This window comes from Hordeum vulgare, chromosome 3H, assembly GCF_904849725.1.
Source record: "Hordeum vulgare subsp. vulgare chromosome 3H, MorexV3_pseudomolecules_assembly, whole genome shotgun sequence".
Classification (NCBI taxonomy): Eukaryota; Viridiplantae; Streptophyta; class Magnoliopsida; order Poales; family Poaceae; genus Hordeum; species Hordeum vulgare.
In genome coordinates, this window is record NC_058520.1 from 469,447,527 (window position 1) to 469,474,211 (window position 26,685).

Genomic DNA, 26,685 nt, shown 5'->3' on the forward strand with positions numbered 1-26,685 from the left:
TTCTTTCCTTTTCAGTTTTATTTCTTCTCTTACTGGAATAAGTCTTTAGTGTTTCAGTTTGAGTCTTTTGCCTTGTGTCTCCCCCGATGTATTCGATCTTGCGAGCTATATAATAAAGAGTATCTTAGTCAAGGGCTTTGTTTTGTGCCGTGATCAAAAGTATGAAAAGAACGATAGCATGAAAAATCATGAAATAATCTTATGGAAAGTGATAGCTTCACATATAACAAGTATGATGATTGAAACTTATTGAGAATAGACCAACATAGACCTCAGTCATTGTTGCAATTAATGAGAAGTAATAAGGAAAGAGAGGTTCACATATAAATATATCATCTTAGACACTTTCTATAATTGTGAGCACTCACCAAACTATTACATGCTTAGAAGTAGATGTTGGACAAGGAAGACAACATAATGAATTGTGTTTTCTTGGTCCCAAACAATGTTATATGATTAGAGATCCCTTACCATGTGACGATTGCTTCCACCTCATTTTAGCCAAAACTCCCGCACCAAGTAGAGATACTACTTGTGCATCCGTAAACCTTCAAACCAGTTTTGCCATGAGTGTCCACCATACCTACCTATGGATTGAATAAGATCCCTCAAGTAAGTTGTCATCAGTGCAAGCAATAAAAATTGCTCTCTAATATGTATGATCTCTTAGTGTGTGGAAAATAAGCTTTATACGAACCCGTGATGAGGAAGACATAAAATCGACAGACTGCATAACGAAGTTCTTTATCACAGGAGACAATATAAAGTGATGTTCCTCCGCACTAAGAGGACATGCATCCAAACCTCAAAAGCGCATGACAACCTCTGCTTCCCTCTGCGAAGGGCCTATCTTGTACCTTTACTTTTTGCCTTTGTAAGAGTCATGGTGATCTTCACCAATTCCTTATTTAGCCTTTTTCTTGGTAAACGTCATATGCTTGGGAAAGATCTATATTCATATATCAACTTGGAGTTGAGTACTTATGCTTTATTATTGTTGCCTTTACCCTTGAGGTAAATGGTTGGGAGGCAAAATTATAAGCCCCTATCTTTCTCTGTGTCCAACTGAAACTTTGATATCATGAGTACCACGTGAATTGTAACAATTGTGGAAAACAAAAGAGATGATTGAGTATGTGGATTTGCCTTACAAGCTCTTATTTGACTCTTTCTGATGTTATGATAAATTGCAATTGCTTCAATGACTATGGACTGTTGTTGGCTACTTCTCGGTAAGGTTTTTGTTTCATACTTTGCTTTGTGAAGGAATTGTTACTTTCCCATAAGAATCTCTATGATGTATTGATGTTCTATATGTGATCATGATGCCCTCATGTCCGTATTATGTTTTATCGACACCTTCATCCCTAAACATGTGGACATGTTTTGGGTCTTGGTTTTCGCTTGAGTACAAGCGAGGTCTAAGCTTGGGGGAGTTGATACGTCCATTTTGCATCATGCTTTCATGTTGATATTTATCGCTTTATGGACTGTTATTATACTTTGTGGAACCATACTTATGCCTTTTCTCTCTTATTTTGCAAGGTTTATTTGAAGAGGGAGAATACCGACAGCTGGAATTCTGGACTGGAAAAGGAGCAAATCTGAGTCCTCTATTCTGCGCAACTCCAAATGCCCTAAAAATCAACGTGGATTTTTTTGGGAATATATAAAAAATACTGGGCAAAAGAAGTGTCACAGGGGAGAAGCCAGGGGGCCACAAGCCTGGTTTCCGTGGCCTACCCCTTGGCCGCGGCAACAGGGATTGTGGGCACCCTGGTGGCCCACTGGCCCCCCTCTTTTGCTATATGAAGGGTTTCGTCTGAGAAAAAAATCAGGGTGGAACATTTTCGTGGATTCTCTGCCGCCACGAGGCGGAACTTGAGCAGATCCAATCTAGAGCTCCGGTAGGACGATCCTACCGGGGAAACTTCCCTCCCGGAGGGGGAAATCGTCGCCATCGTCATCACAAACACTCCTCTCGTTGGAGGGGAGTCATCTCCATCAACATCTTCATTAGCACCATCTCCTCCCCAAACCCTAGTTCATCTCTTGTAACCAATCTCCGTCTCACGACTCCGATTGGTACTTGTAAGGTTGCTAGTAGTGTTGATTACTCTTTGTAGTTGATGCTAGTTGGTTTACTTGGTGGAAGAGTTTATGTTTAGAACCTTGCTGCTACTCATTAAACCACTGATCATGATTATGATTATGCTTTGTCAGTAGTTACTTATGTTCCTGAGGACATGGTATAAGTCATGTTGATAATAGTCATGTGAATTTGGTATTTCGTTCGCTATTTTGATATGTTGTATGTTGTCTTTTCCTCTAGTGGTGTTATGTGAATGTCGACTACATAACACTTCACCATATTTGGTCCTAGAGGAAGGCATTGGGGAGTAGTAAGTACATGATGGGTTGCTAGAGTGATAGAAGCTTAAACCCAGTCTATGAGTTGCTTTGTAAGGGGTTGATTTGGATCCACTAGTTTAATGCTATGGTTAGACGTTGTCTTAATTCTTCTTTCGTAGTTGCGGATGCTTGCGGGAGGGGTTAATCATAAGTGGGATGCTTGTCCAAGTAAGGGCAGTACCCAAGCACCGGTCCACCCACATATCAAACTATCAAAGTAACGAACGCGAATCACATGAACATGATGAAACTAGCATGACAGAAATTCCCGTGTGTCCTCGGGAGCGTTTTTCCTCTTATAAGACTTTGTTCAGGCTTGTCCCTTGCTACAAAAGGGATTAAGTCTGAACAACGCATTCGTTACTTTGATAGTTTGATATGTGGGTGGACCGGCGCTTGGGTACTGCCCTTACTTGGACAAGCATCCCACTTATGATTAACCCCTCTCGCAAGCTTCCGCAACTACGAAAGAAGAATTAAGACAAAGTCTAACCATAGCATTAAACTAGTGGATCCAAATCATCCCCTTACGAAGTAACGCATAAACTAGGGTTTAAGCTTCTGTCACTCTAGCAACCCATTATCTACTTACTACTTCCCAATGCCTTCCTCTAGGCCCAAATAATGGTGAAGTGTTATGTAGTCGACGTTCACATAACACCACTAGAGGAAAAACACCATACAACATATCAAAATACCAAACGAATACCAAATTCACATGCCTATTATTAGCATGACTTATCCCATGTCCTGAGGAACAAAAGTAACTACTCACAAAGCATAATCATAATCATGATCAGAGGTGTAATTAGTAGCATCAAGGATCTGAACATAAACTCTTCCACCAAGTAATCCAACTAGCATCAACTACAAAGAGTAATCAACACTACTAGCAACCTTACAAGTACCGATCGGAGTCGCGAGACGGAGATTGGTTACAAGTGATGAACTAGGGTTTGGAGATGAGATGGTTCTGATGAAGACGTTGATGGAGATGAGTCCCCTACGATGAGAGGAGTGTTGGTGATGACGATGGCGACGATTTCCCCCTCGGGGAGGGAAGTTTCCCTGGCAGGTTCGTCCTACCGGAGCTCTAGATTGGTTCTGCTCAAGTTCCGCCTTGTGGCGGCGGAGAAACCACGAAAAAGCTCCCTTCTGATTTTTTTTCCTGGACGAAACCCTCCATATAGCAAAAGAGGGGGGCCAGCGGGCCAGTGGGCTGCCCACAAGCCCCCATGGCGCGGCCTCGGGGGGTGGCCACACCGTGCAGGCTTGTGGATACCCACTGGTGCCCCTCTGGCACTTCTTCGTCCCAGTATTTTTTATATATTGGGAAAAAAATCTCCGTTGATTTTCACGGCGTTTGGAGTTGCGCAGAATCGGTATCTCAACTTTGCTCCACTTTCAGGCCAGAATTCCAATTGTCGGTATTCTCCCTCTTCATGTAAACCTTGCAAAATAAGAGAGAAAAGGCATAAGAATAGTACCGTGAAGTGAAATAACAGCCAAAGAAGCGATAAATAACAACATGAAAACATGATGCAAAATGGACGTATCACATCCCATTTGTGCTTCACTCCATGTCCATAGATATACTTGCATATGTTCCTTTTTTCCTTTGAGACTAACCCATGTAGGTGAGAAGAGTATGAAAACAACAAGGATTGCTCCCAACTCAAGATGATCTTGATCAACTTTGAGCATCCACCACTACTTCACTTACTTGAAGTCTTCCACGAAAAAACCCAAGGTTAGGTTATCCCTCTTTGTGGGGATATCATATCAAGGGGGAGCTTTACTCTAATACTTGAGTATAAGAATCTCCTAAGGATATGAACACATTAATGCTTATGTAAAAGTGGTAACCCCACTTGTGCTTAACGATGTGTATGACTTATGATCAAGTATTCTTGCTTGCCTCCTATGTCAATATACTCATATTTAGATGACCTTGTCATCGCCCAAGTGCTTGATAGCTGCTTGGATGTTTGTGCATGTTCACCATGTTTGTATCATCATTCTTATTGTGTGAGCATGTTAGTGTGCATGAATTTAATCATTCGAGGACATCCAATTGTTGTTATATGGCTTTTGTTTTATCTTTTGCCAATTGGATGGACAAGAATGTCTAGGACCCTTCTTTAGCTATTTATGCTATCTAATCTCAAGTTCTATTCATGCTTCATCACAAAACTTAAACAAGCACTTGTCGATCCATCTGTGGGAAGGTGCACTCACAATTCAGTATCGTCAAAGGCTGCCTTCCAAAACCTCTTTGAAAAACTCGGTGTGACCAACTCCACAAACTCGGAGCCACCGATTTTCCAAAGTTGATCAGGTTTTCTCATATCGGTACCACCGGAACAGCCAACTCGGTTATACCGAGTTTCCGTGTCTACTGACAGTTGAGGAGCTCGGTGACACTGATTTTGCCATCTCAGTGACACCGGCAGTGCACGGGTATATATAGACCTGCAAACCGGACCTTTTGATTTCACTTAGTCAAAACGGTTCGTTCGCCAAACCCTCGCTGCCCCCCGAGACCCCAGGTCATCGTCTTAACTCCCGGAGCGCCGCCGCCGCTAGGACTCGTCGTCGTCAATGAAATCTGCTCCTTCATTGTTGTCGTAGCCGAACCACCACCGAGCTAGGGTATGGTTTCATCCCCTTTGCGTTCCCTGTCTGATTCTCACGCATTGGATCTTTTAATTCTAATTTCCACTTTGTCCAAACCTCCTGTCCACCAGATAAAAACAGTAGATTAGGAGAAGTAGGAAATTACAGATCAGATCTGCCGCAGAATGCAACTCGGTGAGACCGAGTTTGTAAAATAGGTTCCATCGATTCCTGTTTTAGGGTTCCTGAGAAGCAACTCGGTGAGACCGAGCAGCTATTTTCGGTGGCACCGAAAATGACTGCCAAGTTTCTGTTAAGCGAAACTATTTTCTCGGTGACTCCGAAAATGCCAACTCTGTTCCACTGATTTACATCCTGCAGAAGATCATACCCTGAGTTTCATACTTCAAAATTTCAAAAAATATCTGAATTTTGTGATGGTCATTCATTCTATCTTTCCTACATCCACTTCACAGGTTCTGCTATTTTGCTGTTGAGTGTGTCTATCAGCATGTCAGGTTCAGATGACAGTCAGAATGAATACACACAGCAGAGTGTCGAGATGGACTCTAGCACTAGTCCAGAGAGGACTGCTTCAGACCCTAGTTCTCCCAGTTCCCATGGTTTGGCCAAAGAAGCCACGAGGCAAAGGAGGAAGACAATTTTTGATGAGGAAGACTCAGACTTTTTTCCAGAAGAAACTTCAGCCCCTCCTAAGGCTCCTACCAGGAAAGTTGTCAGGAAGATATCCGCCAGTGCTGCTGATCAGAGAGCAGCTGATTATGCCAAGAAGGGCAAAGTGTTGAGGAACGTTGCATGGGAAACAAAAAAAATTGTGCGCACACGAAGACCTATCATGGTGATGTTCATCTACGAGAGGGATATTTGATCAACATACCCTTGTAGATCACTCAGCAGTAAGCATTAAGAAACGCGGTTGATGTAGTGGTAAGCATTAAGAAACGTCGTCCCACGATCTGTTCCGAGCTAGCGCCGAACGGACGGCACCTCCGCGTTCAGCACACGTACAGCTCAATGACGATCTCAACCATCTTGATCCAGTAAGAGAGACGCAGAAGTATATGAGTTCTCCGGCTGCATGACGGCGCGCCGGTGTTGGTGATGATCTATTCCTGCAGGGCTCCGCTCGAGCTCCGCAGAAATCTAATCTAGAGGAAGAACTACGAGGTGTAGGTTTGAGTTGCACGTGAAAAAGTTGTGTCTCAAAAGCCCTAAACCTCTAGTATATATAGGAAGAGGGGAGAGACAGCTTTGGGCAGCCATGGCGCACCAAGGAAACCCTCCTTGGGTCGGACGGAGTGGGAGGGAGGGAGGAGTCCTTCTCCAATCCCACTTGGATTAGGACTCCTTCCTAATTTTCCCACCTCTTTTGGATTTTCCACTTTTTCCTCATCGGCTTTCCTTGGATGACTTTGTCATCCCATTATACCTTATTGCACATCCAACAAACCCATGTGGACCCCTTGGGGTATGGTGGGACCACCCAGTGGGCCCCCGGAACCCATTCGTCACTCCCGGTACATTGCCGGCAATGCCCGAAAACTTTCGGAATCCAAACACCAACTTCCTATATATCAATCTTCATTTCTGGACCATTTAGGAAACCCTCGTGACGTCCATGATATCACCCGGGACTCCGAAAAACCTTCAGTCACCAACACAAATAACTCAACTATACTAAAACATCATCGAACCTTAAGTGTGCACACCCTACGGGTTCGAGAACTATGTAGACATGACCGAGACACTTCTCGGTCAATATCCAATAGCGGGACCTGGATGCCCATATTGGATCCTACATATTCTACAAAGATCTTATCGATTGAACCTCTATGCCAAGGATTCATATAATCCCGTATATCATTCTCTTTGTCCTTCGGTATGTTACTTGCCTGAGATTTGATCGTCAGTATCCCTATGCCTATTTCAATCTAATTACCGGCAAGTCTCTTTACTCGTTCTGTAATACAAGATCCCAGTGACTCACACTTGAGTCACATTGCTTGCAAGGCTTATATGTGATGTTGTATTACCGAGTGGGCCCCGAGATACCTCTCCGTCACACGGAGTGACAAATCCCAGTCTTGATCCATGCTAACTCAACGGGCACCTTCGAAGATACCTGTAGAGCACCTTTATAGTCACACAGTTACGTTGTGAGATTTGATACACACAAGGTATTCCTCCGGAGTCAGTGAGTTACATGATCTCATGGTCATAGGAATGAATACTTGACTCGCAGAAAACAATAGCAACAAAATGACACGATCACATGCTACGTCCATAATTTGGGTCTTGTCCATCACATGATTCTCCTAATGTTGTGATCCCGTTATCAAGTGACAACACTTGCCTATGGCCAGGAAACCTTGACCATCTTTGATCAACGAACTAGTCAACTAGAGGCTCACTAGGGACTGTGTGTTGTCTATGTATCCACACATGTATTTGAGTTTCCAATCAATACAATTATAGCATGGATAATAAACGATTATCATGAACAAAGAAATATCATAATAAATAATTTATAATTGCCTCTAGGGCATATTTCCAACAGTCTCCCACTTGCACTAGAGTCAATAATCTAGTTCACATCACTATGTGATTTTAACGAATCCAACACCCATACAGTTCTGGGGTTTGATCGCGTCTTTCTTGTGAGAGAGGTTTTAGTCAACGTTCTGAACCTTTCAGATCCGTGTGAGCTTTACAAATCTTTATGTCATCTTATAGATGCTGCTACTACGTGCTATTCGGAAATATTCCAAATATCTACTCTACTATACGAATCTGTTTTACTACTCACAGTTATTTGGATTAGTGTCAAAGCTTGCATCGACGCAACCCTTTACGATGAACTCATTTAACCACCTCCATAATCGAGAAAAATTCCTTAGTCCACTAGTTACTAAGGATAACTTTGACCTCTGTTTTAGTGATTCAATCCTGGTTCACTCTCTGTACCTCTTAACAGACTTGTGGCAAGGCACACATTAGGTGCGGTACACAACATGACATACTTTAGAGTCTATGGCTAAGGCATAGGGGACGACCTTCGTCCTTTCTCTTTCTTCTGTCGTGGTCGGGTTTTGAGTCTTACTCAAATTCACACCTTACAACACAGCCAAGAACTCCTTCTTTGCTGATCTATTTTGAACTCCTTCAAAAACCTGTCAAGGCATGCATTTCATTGAAAGTTCTATTTAGCATTTTTATCTATCTCTATAGCTCTTGATTCTCAATGTTTCAAGTAGCTTTATCCATGTCTTCCTTTTAAAAACTCCTTTCAAACAACCCTTTATGCTTTACAGAAATTCTACATTACTTCCGATCAACAATATGTCAACCACATATACATATCATAAATTCTATAGTGCTCCCACTCACTTCTTTGGAAATACAAGTTTCTCATAAACCTTGTATAAACCAAAAAGCTTTGATCATCTCATCAAAGCGTATATTCCAACTCCGAGATGCTTGCACCAGTCCATAAAAGGATCGCTGGAGCTTGCATACTTGTTAGTATCCTTAGGATCGACAAAACCTTCTGGTTGTATGACATACAACCTTTCCTCAAGGAAACCGTCGAGGAAACAATGTTTTGACATCCTATGTGCAATATTTCATAAATAATGCTGCAGCTACTAACCTAATTCCAGAAAACTTTTAGCATCACTACGATTGAGAAAATCTCATTATAGTCAATTCTTTGAACTTGTCGGAAACATCTTTGTGACAAGTCGAGCTTTTCTTAATGGTGAATTTTCACCATCATCGTTTGTCTTCCCTTTAAAGATCCATCTTTACTTAATAGTCCTATGACCATCAAGTAGTTCTTCCAAAGTCTACACTTTGTTTTCATACATGGATTCTCTCTCGGATTTCATGGCCTCCAGCCATTTGTCGGAACCCGGGCCCACCATCGCTTCTCCATAGCTCGTAGGTTCATTGTTGTTCAACAACATGACCATCAAGACAGGGTTACCGTACCACTCTGTAGTAGTACGCGACCTTGTCGACCTACGAGGTTTGTACTAACTTGATCCGAAGCTCAATGATCACCATCATCATTTTCCACTTCAATTGGTGTAGGCGCCACAGGAACAACTTCCTACGCCCTGCTACACACTGGTTGAAGTGACGGTTCAATAACCTCATCAAGTTCCACCACCCTCCCACTCAATTCTTTCGAGAGAAACCTTTCCTCGAGAAAGGACCCGTTTCTAGAAACAAACACTTTGCTTCCGAATCTGAGATAGGAGATGTATCCAACTATTCTGGATATCCTTTGAAGATGCATTTATCCACTTTGGGTTCGAGCTTATCAGACTGAAACTTTTTCACATAAGCGTCGCAGCCCCAAACATTTAAGAAATGACACCTTAGGTTTCTCCATGGTCTATACTGTGTCATCTCAACGGAAATACGTGGTGCCCTATTTAAAGTGAATGTGTTTGTCTCTAATGCATAACCCATAAATGATAGTGGTAATTCGATAAGAGACATCATAGTATGCACCATATCAAATAGGGTGCTACTATGACGTTTGGACACACCATCATACTATGATGTTCTAGGTGGCATGAATTGTGAAACAATTTCCACATTGTCTTGTGTACCAAAACTCGCAACTCAGATATTCATCTCTATGATCATATCGTAGACAGTTTATCATCTTGTCACGACGATCTTCACTCTGAAATAACTTTGAACTTTTCAACATTTCACACTTGTGATTCATCAAGTAAATACTCCTGTATCTACTCAAATCGTTAGTGAAGTAAGAACATAACGATATCCACTGCGTGCCTCGGCATTCATTGTACTGCACACATAAAAAATGTATTGCTTCCAATAAGTTACTTTCTGGTTCCATGTGGTATGATTTTGCATGTCTCAAGTGATTCAAAATCAAGTGAATCCAAACGATCCATCCGCATGGAGTTTCTTCATGCGTTTATACCAACAGGTATGGTTTGCATGTCTCAAACGTTTCAAAAATGAGTGAGTACAAAGATCCATCAGCATGGAGCTTCCTCATGCATTTTACACCAACATGACTCAAGTGGCGGTGCCACAAGTAAGTGGTACTATCATTATTACTTTGTATCTTTTGGCACCAATATTTTGAACATGTGTAACACTACGATCGAGATTCAATAAACCATTGAGGGTAATTATTCAAGCTAATAGAATAACTATTATTCTCTTTAAATGAATAATCGTATTGCAATAAACACAATCCAGTCATGTTCATGCTCAACACAAACACCAAATAACAATTATTTAGGTTTAACACCAATCCCGATGGTAGAGGGAGCGTGCGATGTTTGATCACATCAACCTTGGAAACACTTCCAACACGTATCGTCACCTCGCCTTTAGCTAATCTCTGTTTTATTCCGTAGCTTTTTATTTTGAGTTATTAATCACTTAGCAACCGAACCGGTATCTAATACCCTCGTGCTACTAGCAGTACTAGTAAAGTACACATCAAATATCATGTACATCAAATATACTTCTGTCGAATTTGCCAGCCTTCTTATCTACCAAGTATCTAGGGTAGCTCCGCCTCAGTGACCGTTCCCCTCATAATAGAAGCACTTAGTCTCGGGTTTGGGTTCAATCTTGGGTTTCTTCATTAGAGCAGCAACTGGTTTGCCGTTTCATCAAGTATCCCTTCTAGCCCTTGCCCTTCTTGAAACTAGTGGTTTTACTAACCATCAACAATTGATGCTCCTTCTTGATCTCTACTTTCGCAGTGTCAAATATTGCGAATCGCTCAAGGATCATCATATCTATCCTTGATATGTTATAGTTCATCACGAAGCTCTAGCAGCTTAGTGGAAGTGACTTTGGAGAACCATCACTATCTCATCTGGAAGATTAACTCCCACTTGATTCAAGCGATTGTTTTACTCAGACAATCTGAGCACATGCTCAACGATTGAGCTTTTCTCCTTTACTTTGTAGACAAAGAATCCTGTCACAGGTCTCATATATCTCAACAAGGGCACGAGCACGAAATCTCAATTTCATCTCTTAGAACATCTCTTATGTTCCGTGACGTTTCAAAATGTATTCGGCGCCTTGCTTCTAAGCCATTAAGTATTACGCACTGAACTATCACGTTGTCATCAAAAACGTGTATGTAAATGTTCGCAACATCCACAGAGGACGCTCGAGGTGCAGCACACCAAGTGGTGCATTAAGGACATAAGCCTTGTGCGCAACAATGAGGACAATCCTCAGTTTTACGGACTCAGTCCACAAAATTGCTACTATGATCTTTCAACTAAATTTTCTCTAGGAGCATATAAAAAACAGTAGAGCTATAGCGCAAGCTACATCATAATTCGTAAAGACCTTTTAACTATGTTCATGATAATTAGAGTTTAACTAATCAAATTATTGATAAACTCCCAGTCAAAAAGTACATCTCTCTAGTTATTTGAGTGGTACATGATCCAAATCTACTAACTCAAGTCCGATCATCACGTGAGTTGAGAATAGGTTCAGTGGTAAGCATCTCTATGCTAATCATATCAACTATACGATTGATGCTCGACTTTTCGGTCTCTTGTGTTCCGAGGCCATGTCTGCACATGCTAGGCTCGTCAAGTTTAACCCAAGTGTTCTGCGTGTGCAACTGTTTTGCACCCGTTGTATGTGAATGTTGTGTCTATCACACCCGATCATCACGTGGTGTCTCGAAACGACGAACTGTCGGAACGGTGCACAGTCGGGGAGAACACAATTTGATCTTGAAATTTTAGTGAGAGATCACCTTATAATGCTACCGTCGTTCTAAGAAAAATAAGGTGCATAAAAGGATTAACATCACATGCAATTCATAAGTGACATGATATGGCCATCATCTTGTGCTTCTTGATCTCTATCACCAAAGCACCGGCATGATCTTCTTGTCACCGGCGCCACACCATGATCTCCATCATCATGATCTCCATCATCGTGCCGCCATCGAGGTTGTGGTGCTATCTATGCTATTACTACTAAAGCTACAACCCAGCAATATAGTAAACGCATCTGCAAACACAAACGTTAGTTTAAAGACAACCCTATGGCTCCTGCTAGTTGTCGTAGCATCGATGTGCAAGTCGATATTAACTATTACAACATGATCATCTCATACATCCAATATATCACATCACGTCATTGGCCATATCATATCACAAACATACCCTGCAAAAACAAGTTAGACGTCCTCTAATTTGTTGTTGCATGTTTTACGTGGCTGCTATGGGTATCTAGTATGATTGCATCTTACTTACGCAAAAACCACAATGGAGATGTGCAAATGGCTATTTAACCTCTCTCAAAGGACCGCCTCGGTCAAAACCAATTCAACTAAAGTTGAAGAAACCGACACCCGCCAGTCATCTTTATGCAACGAGTTGCATGTTAGTCGATGAAACGAGTCTCTCGTAAGCGTAGAAGTAATGTCGGTCTAGGCCGCTTCAATCCAACAATACCGCTGAATCGAGAAAATACTAAGGAGGGCAGCAAATCGAACATCAATGCCCACAAAACCTTTTGTGTTCTGCTCAAGATAACATCTACGCATGAACCTAGCTCGTGATGCCACTGTTGAGGAACGTTGCAAGGGAAACGAAAATAAAATCTACGCACACGAAGACCTATCATGGTGATGTTCATCTACGACAGGGAGATTTGATCCACATACCCTTGTAGATCGCTCAGCGGTAAGTTTTAAGAAATGCGGTTGATGTAGTGGTACAGCTTCGTGATTCAAATCATCGTCGTCCCATGATCCGTCCCATGACCCATTCCAATCTAGCGCCGAATGGCGGCACCTCCGCGTTCAACACACGTACAGCTCGATGACGATCTCGGTCTTCTTGATCCAGCAAGAGAGACGGAAAAGTAGACGAGTTCTCCGGAGCGTGAAGGCGCGCCGTTGTTGGTGATGATCTATTCCTGCAGGGCTCCGCCCGAGCTCCGGAGAAATGTAATCTAGAGGAAGAACTACGAGGTGTAGGTTTGAGTTGCACGTGGCAAAGTTGTGTCACAAAAGCCCTAAACCTCTAGTATATATAGGAGGAGGGGAGAGGCAGCCTTGGGCAGCCTTGGCGCACCAAGGAAACCCTCCTTGGGTCGGCCGAAGTGGGAGGGAGGGAGGAGTCCTTCTCCAATCCCACTTGGATTAGGACTCCTTCCTAATTTTCCCACCTCTTTTGGATTTTCTACTTTTTCCTCATGGGTTTTGCTTGGATGACTTTGTCAGCCCATTATACCTTATTGCACGTCCAATAAATCCATGTGGACCCCTTGGGGCATGGTGGGCCCCTGGAACCCATTCGTCACTCCCAGTACACAGCTGGCACTGCCCGAAAACTTTTCGGAATCCAAACACCAACTTCCTATATATCAACCTTCGTTTCCGGACTATTCCGGAAACCCGCGTGACGTCTGTGATCTCATCATCACAAATAACTCAACTATACTAAAACATCATCGAACCTTAAGTGTGCAGACCCTGTGGGTTCGAGAACTATGTAGACATGACTCGAGACACTTCTCGGTAAATATCCAATAGCGGGACCTAGATGCCCATATTGGATCCTACATATTCTATGAAGATCTTATCGGTTGAACCTCTATATCAAGGATTCATATAATCCCGTATATCATTCGCTTTGTCCTTCGGTATGTTACTTTCCCGACATTCGATCATTGGTATCCCTATACCTATTTCAATCTCGTTACCGGCAAGTCTCTTTACTCATTCCATTATACAAGATCCCCGTGACTCACACTTGAGTCACATTGCTTGCAAGGCTTATATGTGATGTTGTATTACCGAGTGGGCCCCGAGATACCTCTCCGTCACACGGAGTGACAAATCCCAGTCTTGATCCATGCTAACTCAACGGACACCTTCGGAGATACCTGTAGAGCACCTTTATAGTCACCCAGTAACATTGTGATGTTTGATACACACAAGGTATTCCTCTAGTGTCAGTGAGTTACATGATCTCATGGTCATAGGAATGAATACTTGACACGTAGAAAACAGTAGCAACAAAGTGACACGATGACATACTACATCTATAATTTGGGTCTTTTCCATCACATGATTCTCCTAATTATGTGATCCCGTTATCAAGTGACAACACTTGCCTATGGCTAGGAAACCTTGACCATCTTTGATCAACGAACAAGTCAACTAGAGGCTCACTAGGGATAGTGTGTTGTCTATGTATCGAGACATGTATTTGAGTTTCCAATCAATACAATTATAGCATGGATAATAAATGATTATCATGAACAAAGAAATATAATAATAACTAATTTATTATTGCCTGTAGGGAATATTTCCAACTCAAAGCTATTGCCAAGGATGCACTTGCAAAGGTGGCTGGTGTGAAGAGGCCCAGGAAAATAACTATCCATCTTGTTGGCAGAAATACTTCTATGTTTGAAGACCCAGAAGAAGTTGAGGAAGAAGCTCCTGAGGATATCCCAGTTCCTCCCAAGAAGAAGAAGAAGCTGATGGGTGATGCAATGAAGTCTACTCCAAAGCCTACTGCAAAAGCAAAGAAGGATGTAGCTTCCAGAAAGACCACTAAAGATATACGTGCAGCTGCTAAGAGCAAAGGCCATGCATCCAGTGCCCATGTTGTAGAAGAGGAAGAAGATGTGAATGCTCCATTTCTCAGGAAGCTCAGACCATACGTACCACTTCACAATGATGCTCATCCTGTAGCAGAAGACATGAAGAAGAGGAAGGATGCCGGATTAAGAAAGTGGAGAGTTGCTGATCCATATGCTGTCAGAAGAAGAACTGTTGTTTATCTAAGGTTTCACACCAAGGAACAACAAGATTTTTATAAGATTGTCTTGTATGACAAGAGTCCTGCTGTCAGCAATATGAGGTATGTCGACTGGGCATACATCAAGGAGAATGAGAATTTCTTTCCACATGTTCAAGAGAACTTCAGGCTAGTTGACATAGAAGATTTTGTTGGGAAGGAGATGACCCCATGGAATGACGAGATGATCATGCAATTCTATGCAATAATTCTTGTCTAAGATGACTCTCTAATCTGGATGACCGATGGACACAGGTACGATGCTGCAATTGCTGAATGGGCTGCTATCATTGGTGTTCCCAAGCAGGAAGAAGTAGATGTAGATGTATATGCAGATGCTAATCAGAATCCCAACTCCATGGCCAACATGTACAAGACCATTCCACATCAGTACTTGGCCAGTCACAAGCTTGGCTCAGTATATTTTCTGCAAGCTTGTATTCCCACGACAAACACTATACTGCGATACACTCTCATGCCTAAGTCAAGAGATGATAAGATGATGAGAGGATATTCAATCAACCTTCTGCACCTACTTGATACCCATACCAGATTTAGAGTCATGGACTTGATAGTTGAGGCTATCCAAAGGACTGCTACGGATCGAAAGATATCCTGTGGATATGCACCTTATATTCAGATGCTCATCAAGGCCAAGATAGGCAAGCATGCATATCAACTTGATCATCCCCATCTACCTCTTCAACCAAAATTTGAAGATAATGAGGTTGTGATGGATGGCAATGATCCCAACTCAGCTGCAACAAGAGTGGCAGCAAAGGAAACAGAGGCTGAAGCTGCTAGGAACAGGCCACCTCCAGTTCCACAACTCAGAACTCAAGCTGAGCAAATGGCATTTCTAGTGAGCACTGTCCAAAGCATGGAGAAGAACATTCAGGAGATTATGCAAAATTAGAAGAGCCTTGAGAGAGTTGTGGAGACAAAATTCCACAACATGGATATGAAGGTAACTGAGTTGACCACCATTGTCAGACAGCTTCAACATGAAGTTGACTCTATGGAGATTCCACACTCAGAGGATGAAGATGAAGATGAAGATGATGATGACGAGGATGAGTATCCTCCTCCCACTACTACACAGTACAACACCAGGCCCCGGTCAATTGTTGTACCTGCTCCGGAGACAAGAGAGACATCTTCAGCACAAGCTTCAGCACCTTCAACACCAGCTCCAGCTCAAGCTCCTTCAGTATCAACTTCTCCAGCTCCAGGGACGTCAGGAGAAGTCTTCGCAGATGCCATTCTATCGACTCCATCATCATCTGCCTGGAGAGACAAGTAGTTTTATACTTTTGAACTTTTTGGTAACTTGTTGCCAAAGGGGGATAAATGTATATATCATAGACTTCGTGTGAGAGAGAGATTTTGACTTTATTTGCTCTTGTTTGGTTTTAAAAACTTTTGTTCTTTGTATCACTTTATCCTATCTGTGTGTGATCATACGCTTTATCCTGTCTGATGCTACGATATTATCTTTTAGCTATCCTTGTGATGATCACTCACTTATCTTTTCGGTGTCATGTGCATTACTTTTACTTTTACACACCACCAAGATGTATGTGACAAGGAAGAGTAACCCTTGATCCTAATTGATTGTGCATTTGCATTCAAAGGCAAATTTTAAATAATGCACAAATTTAGGGGGAGCTCTTGCTTTTCACATACTTCTCAAACCGTCGATGCTAATCATTGATTATATCTTTTGTCGAAGCTTTGATCTATATGTTTTCATCAATTACCAAAAAGGGGGAGATTGAAAGCACAATTGCTCCCTAGGGTAGTTTTGATAATTGATCAGAACATATGCATCATTGGACTAATGTGTTTTCCAAGTATATTTCAGAAAAGTTGAAAAGATGCTATGGCTTAAGGTTTATGTGGAGATGCCACTGGATGCAAGAAAAGAATAATATTGGCTCAAGCTTCAATCTAGAAGACTCTTCATTTTATATTTGTGAGAAATCACTTTTGAGTCAATAGGAAAGCCAATACTATTAAAAGGGGGTGAAGTAGTAAAATGAACTGATTGCTCAAATGCTCAAAGTTAGCCACCAAAACACTCAGTCATTTTTCCCACATATCCACTCTGTCAAGTTCCACATACACAAATTCGGTGTAACCAACATTGCCACATCGGACCCACCGAGTTTGAACCTAAGACACAACCCTAGCCATTCCCACCAAATTGGTGCAACCGAAACTGCATCGGTGCTACCTAGTTCACTCTGACCAACATTTTGTTGCCAAGATACAAAAAATTGGAATTTCCGAGTTTGAGTGTTGGTGCCACTGAGTTTGGCCATCTGATCCTTAGTCACATGTTCGGTGTCACCGAGTTCTATATATCGGTCTCACCAAGATTCAAAAGTTCTCCACTTTAGTGCTAATCGGTACCACCGAGTTGTCGACTTCGGTGTCACCGAGTTCTATATATCGGTCTCACCAAGATTCAAAAGTTCGCCACTTTAGTGCTAATCGGTACCACCGAGTTGTCGACTTCGGTGTCACCAAGTTTGCTCTTTTGTGTGTAACGGTTGGATTTTGGCTGCTGCCTATATATACCCCTTCACCCACCTCTCATTCGTGGGAGAAGCACTCAGAACACACACTTCATTTCGAGATCCATTTTCTGAGAGAGAACCACCAACTCATGTGTTGAGACCAAGATATTCCAAGCCAAACATTTGAATCTTGATCTCTATCCTCCCCAAACTGCTTTCCACCAAATCAACCTCTCCTACCCATGCATATTCTGTGTGAGAGAGATTTGTGTTGAGGAGACTATCTTTATAAGCACAAGAGCAAGGAGTTCATTGATCTACTCCCATCTATTACCTTTTGGAGGGTGGTGCCTCCTAGATTGGTTAGGTGTCGCTTGCAAGCCTCCTACTTCGTGTTGTGGAGTTGAACCAAGATGTTTGGAAGGGCAAGGAGATCGCCTACTTTGTGAAGATCTACCATGAGTAAGGCTAGTCCTCCGTGGATGGAAGCCGTGGTGGGATAGACAAGGCCGCTTCTTTGTGGACCCTCCGTGGACCCTCGCAACCGTTACCCTCCGTGGGTTGAAGTCTCCACAAACCTTTTGGAGGGTCGTGCCACCAATCGGAACCATGACAAAAATCACAGTGTCAACCTTGTGCGTTTGATCTCCCTTCCTTACTCTATTTACACTTGCATGTTTACTTTCCGCTGCAATACTATTAGAACTGCATGTGTAGGGTGTGCTTGACCTGTTATAACTGTCATAGTTGCCTCTCAAGTAAAATTGGTAAAAGGCAAAAAAATATCTTGTCAAGTAGTCTAATCACCCCCCCTCTAGACACACCTTCGATCCTACATAGTGGCTTTGAGGCATGAGCAAGAAGAGACAAACCAACTTCAACAATGTGATGGTGTTTGCGCTCGGCACAACCGGTTTTTTATGTGCATGAGGAGAAGAGACATGATGTATTGTGCCAATGTCACGAAAGAATGAGTTGAGCTTCTCATACTCACCTCCCGAGTCACTTTGGACTGTGAGAATTTTCTTGTTAAAGTGTCGTTCAACAAGCTTCTGAAACTCCTCGAAGACAGAGAAAACTTCAAATTTAAACTTAAGCAAATAAATCCAAGTAAATTTGCTATAATCATCCATGAAGCTAACATAATATTTTTTTCCAAAAGAATCTATGGCATGACCCCATACATGTGAAAAAATGAGCTCTAAAAGAGCATGAGACACACTATATGACTTTGGATAAGGAAGTTGGTGACTCTTGGCACATTGACAAGCTTCACAAAAAGACTCACTAGTGACACTATGTGACAATGGAAAATTGTCCTTATTGACTATTTGTTTGACGATGACTAATGATGGATGTCCTAATCTTTGATGCCACCTTCCCAAGGAGGGCTTGATGACAGAGTAGACTCGATGATGCTTGCGACTAGAGGCTCCAGATGTCATGGGGTAGAGTCCTCCAATGCATCTACCGTGATAAAGAAGTTCCCTCGTTGCCCGGTCCTTTATAAAAAAATAACGAGGCTGAGTTTCAAAGAAGACATTATTATCGGTGGCTAAGCGAGACATAGATGCAAGATTTTTATCAGGTGGAGGTACATGAAGAACATCTTTGAGAACAAGATCACGTTTAAGAGCAGGGGAATTAATGGAAGCTTGACCAATGTGACAGATATACATACCTCCACCACTTGCCGTGTGAATTTGGTCGTTGCCAAGGTACTTTTCACGAACCGCAAGCTACTCTAACTCGCTTGTCACATGATCTGTTGCACCGAAGTCAACATACCAGAGTCCATCTCCTCCTTGTTCATGTGTAGCTGCAGCCGCATGACGATCTTCAGGGAGGTAATCTTCGTTATACCTGTGCCAGCCATCCATGACTTCATGGCCTGGCTTCTTGTAGAGTTCACACCAAGGACGACCTTGGGAGGAGGAAGCCCGACAATTGTTGTTGTTGAAGCCGCCCCCTCCTATGTTGTTGTTGCAGCCACCTCCCGCTGAGCGAGGCTCGCCCTGATGAGCATCACGCCCGCGGCCTCCGCCGCGGTTTTGCCCCTGGTTGCCACGCCCACGACCTCGACCACGGTTGGCCGAGTTTGCAGAAGATTGACGCATGTTGGTACCATGAAGGAGACTTAGGCGGGCATCGCAGCTCAGGAGCTGGGTGTACAATTCTTGAATAGACACTGGTTCAACCCGAGCCGCAAGCGCTAAAACGACACAGTTGTATTCTAGGTCGAGACCATCAAGGATCTTTGTTGTTATTTCTGCATCGGACAATGCAACTCCGGTGTAGGCAATCTTGTCTGTGAGACTTTTAATCTTACCAAGATATTCAGCCATGGTAAGGTTACCTTTTTGCACATTTGTAAGCTCGATCCTGGTGTTGATAACTTGTGCTTGACTTTGGGCAGCGAACATGGCATGGATGGCACTCCAAACTTCGGCCGGCTTCTGTGCATAACGACGTGTGAAAGAATCTCATGGGAAAGAGAGCCCATCAGATATCCTTGGAGTTGTTGCTGCTATGCGTACCCGAGGGATCGTGCCTTGGTAATGGTGAGAGTGGCCGGCGGTGTCGGTTTTCTCTCGTCGAGGTGGTGCTCCATCTGTGCGCCCTTTATTTGAGGGAGCACAATGGCCTTCCATAGAAGGAAATTTCCCCTCGAAAGCTTCTCCTGTGGTGGTGGTCCGAGAGCAACTTGGGTGGTGCTGGAGGATCAGGCGAAGGTGGAGGATGATGTGGTGGTGAGCGCACCCATGGTGCTGGGTGTCATGGCTGCTTCGGTGGTGGACATGTTCTCGGCCAGGAAAGGTAAGCTAGATGCGATCTTCGATCTATGAGGAAGAGGCTCTGATTACCATGTAAGATAGGTTGAAAGCGTTAAACCCCTCGTCCGGGCCGCATTGGTATATATAGGGCAATTGCCTTGGCTTACAAGGAAGAGATCAATCAAGAGATTGATCAGAATCGGTTTGAGAGAGGGAGAGACCGAAGAGGAGACGAGATAGAGATAGATTACAGGTTTAAACACTTTCCTATCTCTATACAACTTATTCTAACAATATATGCCTCATATTTGACTTGGATATGAGAGGTGTAAGTCAGTCCAACCATTTGAAGCCGACCGGTCCTCCGTCCGCCAAGGCATTGGTGATGGGTTTGTGGCACCCGGTTGTAGATGCTCTAAGGTCTGATTATCAATGGCTACATTTAAACTGACCTCATTTTTTTTGTTCTCTTAAATATTTCAATTTGGGACTGTCTTTTCTCATGCCTTGCTCAAAAATCGTTGCAAACCAGTTTTTAGTTCATCAGATTTTTTTTCTGCTGCTGTTGGGATCTCACTTTTTTTTGTGACTCAAAAGCACAATGGTATTTTTGCAGGTTCAAACAAAAATAAAGACCGGCAGGAAATTAGAAGATGCTCCGTAAGCAACAGAGATGAATACGCAATCAAGAACATAACACTGTATGTGTTAGAAATAGAGAAAAACACGAATGGTCCACATAGATGAAGAACGTATGAACGAGGCCGTGAGGTGACCGTTAACTACGTTATTGCAATATACTGGACTGGTATCACATTCCACCTATTCGAGGTACAAACCCAGTCCAGTCCAGCCCAGCCTAAACCAAACATCGCATAAGACAGTCGTCTCTTACAAGTTTACAATCCCTGAGAAGGCAATTGCAGCATATTTCAAACTGACATAACACTGGAGCTCAAAGCAACACTAGAGCAGAACCCCACACGGCCAGAAGCTTTCATCCGTTCCTAGTTGAATCCTGCGTACATTTGCAAGCATTGCACAAGGCACACGTCAGATCTACGAGCAACTTACTTGTACTGTGACTAGGTTCTGAATCGACTGGGAGAACCTACCAAGTTTGAGGTCCAGGCCGTTGTTCAGCGAGGTGGACCCTCCTTCCGCGACCTTGAGGCTCTGAGCATGAGCAAGCTGTGGATAAAATCGCACAAACATAAGTAAATTGCAGCCTGATTGGTTGTGGGAAGCACAAATTGGTTGTGGAGAAGCACAAAATGTCATGAACATAGAACTCGACCACCAATCATTCTTTGTGAAATGAAAGAAATAAAATAAGAAAAAAGTAAAATTGTAGATGCGCCGAAGAGTTAGCTGTCCGATTCAGATAGGCTTTGGGCAGCCTACCCTGCAGTGTATGTAGGATAGCCTAGCCTTAGCCTCACGACGTTGCTTGCAGCAAGTGAAAAGTTATTCCACCTCCAATGTAAAGAAGCTGCAATGAACGAGTCTACGTGTTGTAGGTTGGTGGTAGACTTTGTGTCACTTCGTGGCTTGCAATGGAGCACTCCATTAACTGAGCGCTACCATGAGTAGGGCCAGCACGCCTCCTCTCCTCTTCATGGAGGCTCCTATTTCCTGCACTTCTTTTCATTTCGGAATCCTATTTTTTCTAGATGGGAAAAAGAAACGCCTATTTTTGCTACGGTCTGTGTATATCCAGGCATCTATGCCAGGCCCTATTCCATGGAGCAGTCCCTCTACAAGTACTGCTACGTATTAATGTTCTTGACTTTTGTTCAAGAAACGGTATGAACAATGGTGCCCGTTTTTCAACTGTGAGGAGTCAGTGCTAAACAGGACTACATGAGTAAGATGTTTGCTTCGTTTGGGGCTCTCTAATTCAGCAACACTAGCAAAAGAAAAGAAAAACTCAGGTTAAAACTAGCACAACCGAGACATCATCATGGTGCCCGTTTTCTTCCCGTTATTAGAAGACAGTGGAATCCTGCCAATGATGGTCATACAACTACAAATCACCTCCAGTTACTACTTCAACTACTAGTACTACCATTCCTTCAGATTCATAAAGGGTTTCAAATCTTCTGACTTGGTACTAGTACTGTTTTTGTCCTCTGTGGTTAATAACGACACTACAGATGAACGCCGCAGGAACTTGAAAAGAATCTAGAAGCGCTCACCTTGTCACACAGGCCGTAGCGCTCCGCTTGTTTCCCCCTGATCTGCATGCAGCACGAAACAAGCATCAGGCGAGTCACCGGTAAGTAAGAATATGCAGACGAGCGACTCACTATGTTCTCGAGGTAGGTCATCTCGCCCCCGATCTTGCGGTCCTTCTCGGAGCGCACCTTGTGCATGGCCGCCTCCAGGTTGTGCTCCAGCGCCGCCAGCGACGGCACCGTGTACTGCTCCCCGTCGTCCACCGTCATGAACCTACCGACAGAATAGATCAGCACACGGCGAGATCAGAACAGGCGCAGGCGCAGGCGCAGCGACGCGCACGCTGGCCGGCCATGTATGCAAGTATGCTTACCTCAGCTCCTTCTCCAAGAGGTCGCACATCTTGGCCACCTTCTCCAGCTCGGCGCGCCTCTCCTGCTCGATGCAAAGGGGGGACCGCTATCAGAACCGCATCATCACCCTGAATCCAAGCATTGCAAAGTAGTCTACTCACGTACCTGGCGGATGTCGGACCAAACCTTGGTGTGCGTCGCGGCCTCGTACCTCTCGACGAACTCCTTGACACTGCAAGAACAATAGATGCGCAAGCAAAGCATGGGCAGACGTACAAACAAAGCACATGCAAATGAGCGGGTGATTTGGGTGAGAGCTGAGAGGCGGTTGGCTTACGAGGGGGCGGTGGGCGCGAGGTACTGGTAGAGCTTGCCGGAGGCGGAGAAGAGGAGGAGGAGGAGGTCGGCGTCGCAGAGGACGGCGAGCTCCCGGGCTTTCTTGAAGAGGCCGTCCCTGCGCTTGTAGAAGGTGGACTGGCGCTGCGTGGGGTTGTCGATCCTCTTTATCTCGCTGCGCCCACGCCCCATGTCGTCGCCCGTTTCCCCTTCCGGCCGAGCTCCTTCCCAAACCCGCAAACGCGCAGCGGAGCAGGGGGCTTTCCGTTTCCGAGACCTTGCAAGAATAAGGAAAGGTTTCGGTTGCCCGCGCGAGCTACCTCTACTGTGCTGCTGCGTGGAGGAGAGGGATGTAACAGTCCGTTGCTTGTTGGGGGTATTTGTAGTAGAGTAGTAGTTGTAGCTGGCCTTGGGCGGGCGAGGGCGAGGGCATGGGTGAGATGGGGGTTGGGTTTTTCCTGATTTAAAGATGGGTGTGGCCCTCGGAAGTAAGACAAGATAGTCTAGTCTCGTGTCAGGCCTGGCTTTGCTTGCTTTCTTGCAGGCGTGGGAGGGAGCAAGGCTGAAACGACGGAGACGTGTCGACTGTCCTCCACCACAGTGGATGCGGCCGGGCGGGCACCCCAGCCAGCAGCAGGCCTATCGCTGCTCACGCATACGTAGTTCCAAGTACCAGTACTACGTATTAAGTAGGTAGTGAACAACTCTAACGTGACGATCTATTTCGTCTGTCGTCGTCTGTTTGGGTACGCGTGGACAGAAAAATTTATCAACACGCTGACTCAAACGGACGCGCGTCCGCTTTTCGTCTGCATGCCGATTCATTTTCGGTCTAATTTTGAGCCTGATTTGGGTCTATGCAGACGCGAACGACACGCGCGTACTTCATCCTCTGGCCCGCCCGTCGGTGGCCAATTGGTCATTCTGCACCCCTACCAACAACGCCGACATCTAGCCCTCGGCTCGTCCGCAGCCCGTCGTCGTCGCCGCCCAGTTCCAACGCCTCCTCCCGTACCTGCCCAGCGCCTACCCACGTTGCCGGCCGCATCGTCATCGGGCCACCGCAGCTTCCCCGACCCATATCCGCCGTCGCGGGTCAGCTTCGTCATCACGCCCGCAAGTTGTTCGACAGTTCGCCTCAAGGTACAAATGGATTGCGCCGACCAGTTCTTTTTCCATAATGTTCTGTGCGACTCCGACGATTCCTCATCCCGCGATGAGGAGATGTTGCTTGTCGTGTTGGTCCATGACCACCTTAATAGGCAGTGTTTCCAGGCTCGATTCCGGGGCATGTTCGGACGTTGAATCGCAACCGAGAGAGCGACCATTTCCTTCTATGGAAGGAGTACTTTGACACAAGCAATCCGCTGTTCAAACATCAGAAATTCTGGCATCGTTTCGATATGGCTAGGTGTGTTTTCAACTAGATTCGAGAGGGGTTGATCGGATACGATGACTACTTTGAGTGAAAGAGGATGCCATTGGAAAGATAGGCTTCTCATCTTATCACAAATGCACTGCAGCTATCCGGATGCTTGCTTACGGAGTACCCGATGATCTTATCGATGAGTATGTCCGTATGAGTGAGTCTACGTGCCTAGAGTCGTTGTACACATTCGGCAAGGTTGTGGTTGTAGTGTTTGGCCATGAGTACTTGAGAAAGCCGACTAGTGCAGACACAACCCGCTTGTTGGCGAGCAATGCTAACCGAGGCTTCCCAGGGATGCTTAGCAACATAGACTGCATGCACTGGGAGTGGAAGAAATGCCCTTCTGTTTGGCAAGGCCAGTACAAGGGTCATGTCATACTTGAGGTCGTGGCCTCTTAAAGCTCTAGATCTGGCACTCTTTCTTTGGCATGGCCGCATCGCACAATGATATCAACGTGTTTCAACGATCGCCGATGTTTGCAAGGCTTGCCGAAGGGAACAGCCCGCCGGTCAATGTTAACATCAACGGTCACAGCTACAACAAAGGATACTATCTAGGTGACGGAATATATCCATGGTGAACCACTATTGTGAAGACAATTTCCAACCCTATCGGCGAGAAGAGGAAAAGATTTTCCCAAGAGCGGGAGAGTGCTAGGAAGGATGTCGAGTGTGCCTTTGGTGTTTTGTAATCTCGATGGGGGCATAGTTAGGTATCTTGCTAGAACTGGGAGCACCAAGAAGTTGTGGGAAGTGATGACTGCTTGTGTGATCATGCACAATATGATAATAGAGGATGAGCTCCCGGAACGTCTCCACGATAAATGGTTTGAGTTTCACGGTGACAATGTGGTGCCTCAACATGGCGGAGAAGCGACATCGTTTTGTCAGTTCACCAAATTTCACCATGAAATGCGTGATTGGGAAACTCATATTCAGTTGCAAGATGATTTGGTTGAGCATATGTGGGATCATGTTGGCAACCAATAGGCGTATCTTTTAGACAATTTAATTTTTATTGGGTTTGTAAAACTTTGCTATATTTTATTTTGGTTGTGAAACTATGCTATTTCATTTGCTTTTGAAAAAAATGCAAAATGTTTGTATTCAAAAACTGATGGCTAGCCGACCACGCGGACAAATATTAGTCGGTGCGTTGGGCGCGCTACGGACCCAAATCATAGATCGGGCGGACACACAGCCGACGGACGACCCAAACAGAGTACAAGCAGACAAAATCGCCGTTTGTTTGGGTCCTCCTGATGGAGTTGCTCTTAGTGATTGAATGCATTGATGATTCTCATTGATGGTGCACTAGGCACGTATATAGGTACAAGGGGTCCCACTCATGTCTTGTCTCCCAAGTTACATACATGTTACAACGAGAGGATGATGTGACATGTGCAATGTACAAACCAAGACCTATAGACATATACGCAGAGTATACATGTTCTACACCCCCCTGCAGTCGAAGCGTCGCCGGAGACGCAGAAGCTGGACCGAAAACTCTCAAAGGTCAAGGTTGGTAGCCTCTTTGTCATGACATCGACGAACTACTGATCGGTGGGCACATGTCGGACTCGAATGCGGCCAAGCGCAACCTGCTCACGAACAAAGTGAATGTTGAGCTCAATGTATTTGGTGCATCGATGATGAACCGGGTTGGCCGAGAGGTAGACGGCAGACACATTGTCGTAGAAGACAAGTGTGGCCTTAGGAACCTCAACCAGCAACTCCTAAAGCAGCTGTCGTAGCCAGGAACACTCAGCAACAACATTAGCCGCAGCGCGGTACTCTGCCTGAGCACTCGAGCGAGACACCGTGGGTTGTCGCTTAGACGACCATGATATCAAAGATGGCCCGAGGTAGACACAATAGCCAGTGGTGGAGCGACGAGTGTCCGGGAAGCTTCCCCATTCCGTGTCAGAGTAGGCGACGAGGTCGGTGGCGGAGGAAGCCGTCAGAGTGAGACCCATATCAATGGTTCCACAGATACAGCGAAGAATGCATTTCACCAAGGCCGAGTGAGTTTCACGCGGAGAGTGCATGTGGAGGCACACCTGTCCCACAACACACTGCAGATCTGGCCGCATGAGTCTGAGATACTAAAGAGCGCCAACAATGGACTTGTAGAAGACAACGTCGGACGCTGGAAATCCCTGGACAACGGATACCTTGGCCTTCGTATCA

General features: G+C 44.5%; 1 protein-coding gene and 1 non-coding gene across 2 annotated transcripts; both read right to left on the reverse strand.

The window, feature by feature from the left end:
• Nucleotides 1-19,571: 19,571 nt before the first annotated feature.
• On the reverse strand, nucleotides 19,572-19,711 carry LOC123445814. The gene has a single exon (XR_006631183.1). It is a non-coding gene; the product is annotated as a small nucleolar RNA Z247 (small nucleolar RNA).
• A 1,260-nt stretch (nucleotides 19,712-20,971) lies between these two features.
• On the reverse strand, nucleotides 20,972-23,422 carry LOC123444324 (MADS-box transcription factor 32). Its single transcript, XM_045121010.1, has 7 exons — nucleotides 23,068-23,422; nucleotides 22,896-22,962; nucleotides 22,751-22,812; nucleotides 22,509-22,650; nucleotides 22,398-22,439; nucleotides 21,315-21,390; nucleotides 20,972-21,217 (listed from the first exon to the last, which is right to left on the reverse strand). The coding sequence occupies exons 1-7, from the start codon at nucleotides 23,256-23,258 to the stop codon at nucleotides 21,207-21,209; spliced, it is 591 nt and encodes a 196-aa protein (XP_044976945.1). The 5' UTR covers nucleotides 23,259-23,422; the 3' UTR covers nucleotides 20,972-21,206.
• Nucleotides 23,423-26,685: the final 3,263 nt, after the last annotated feature.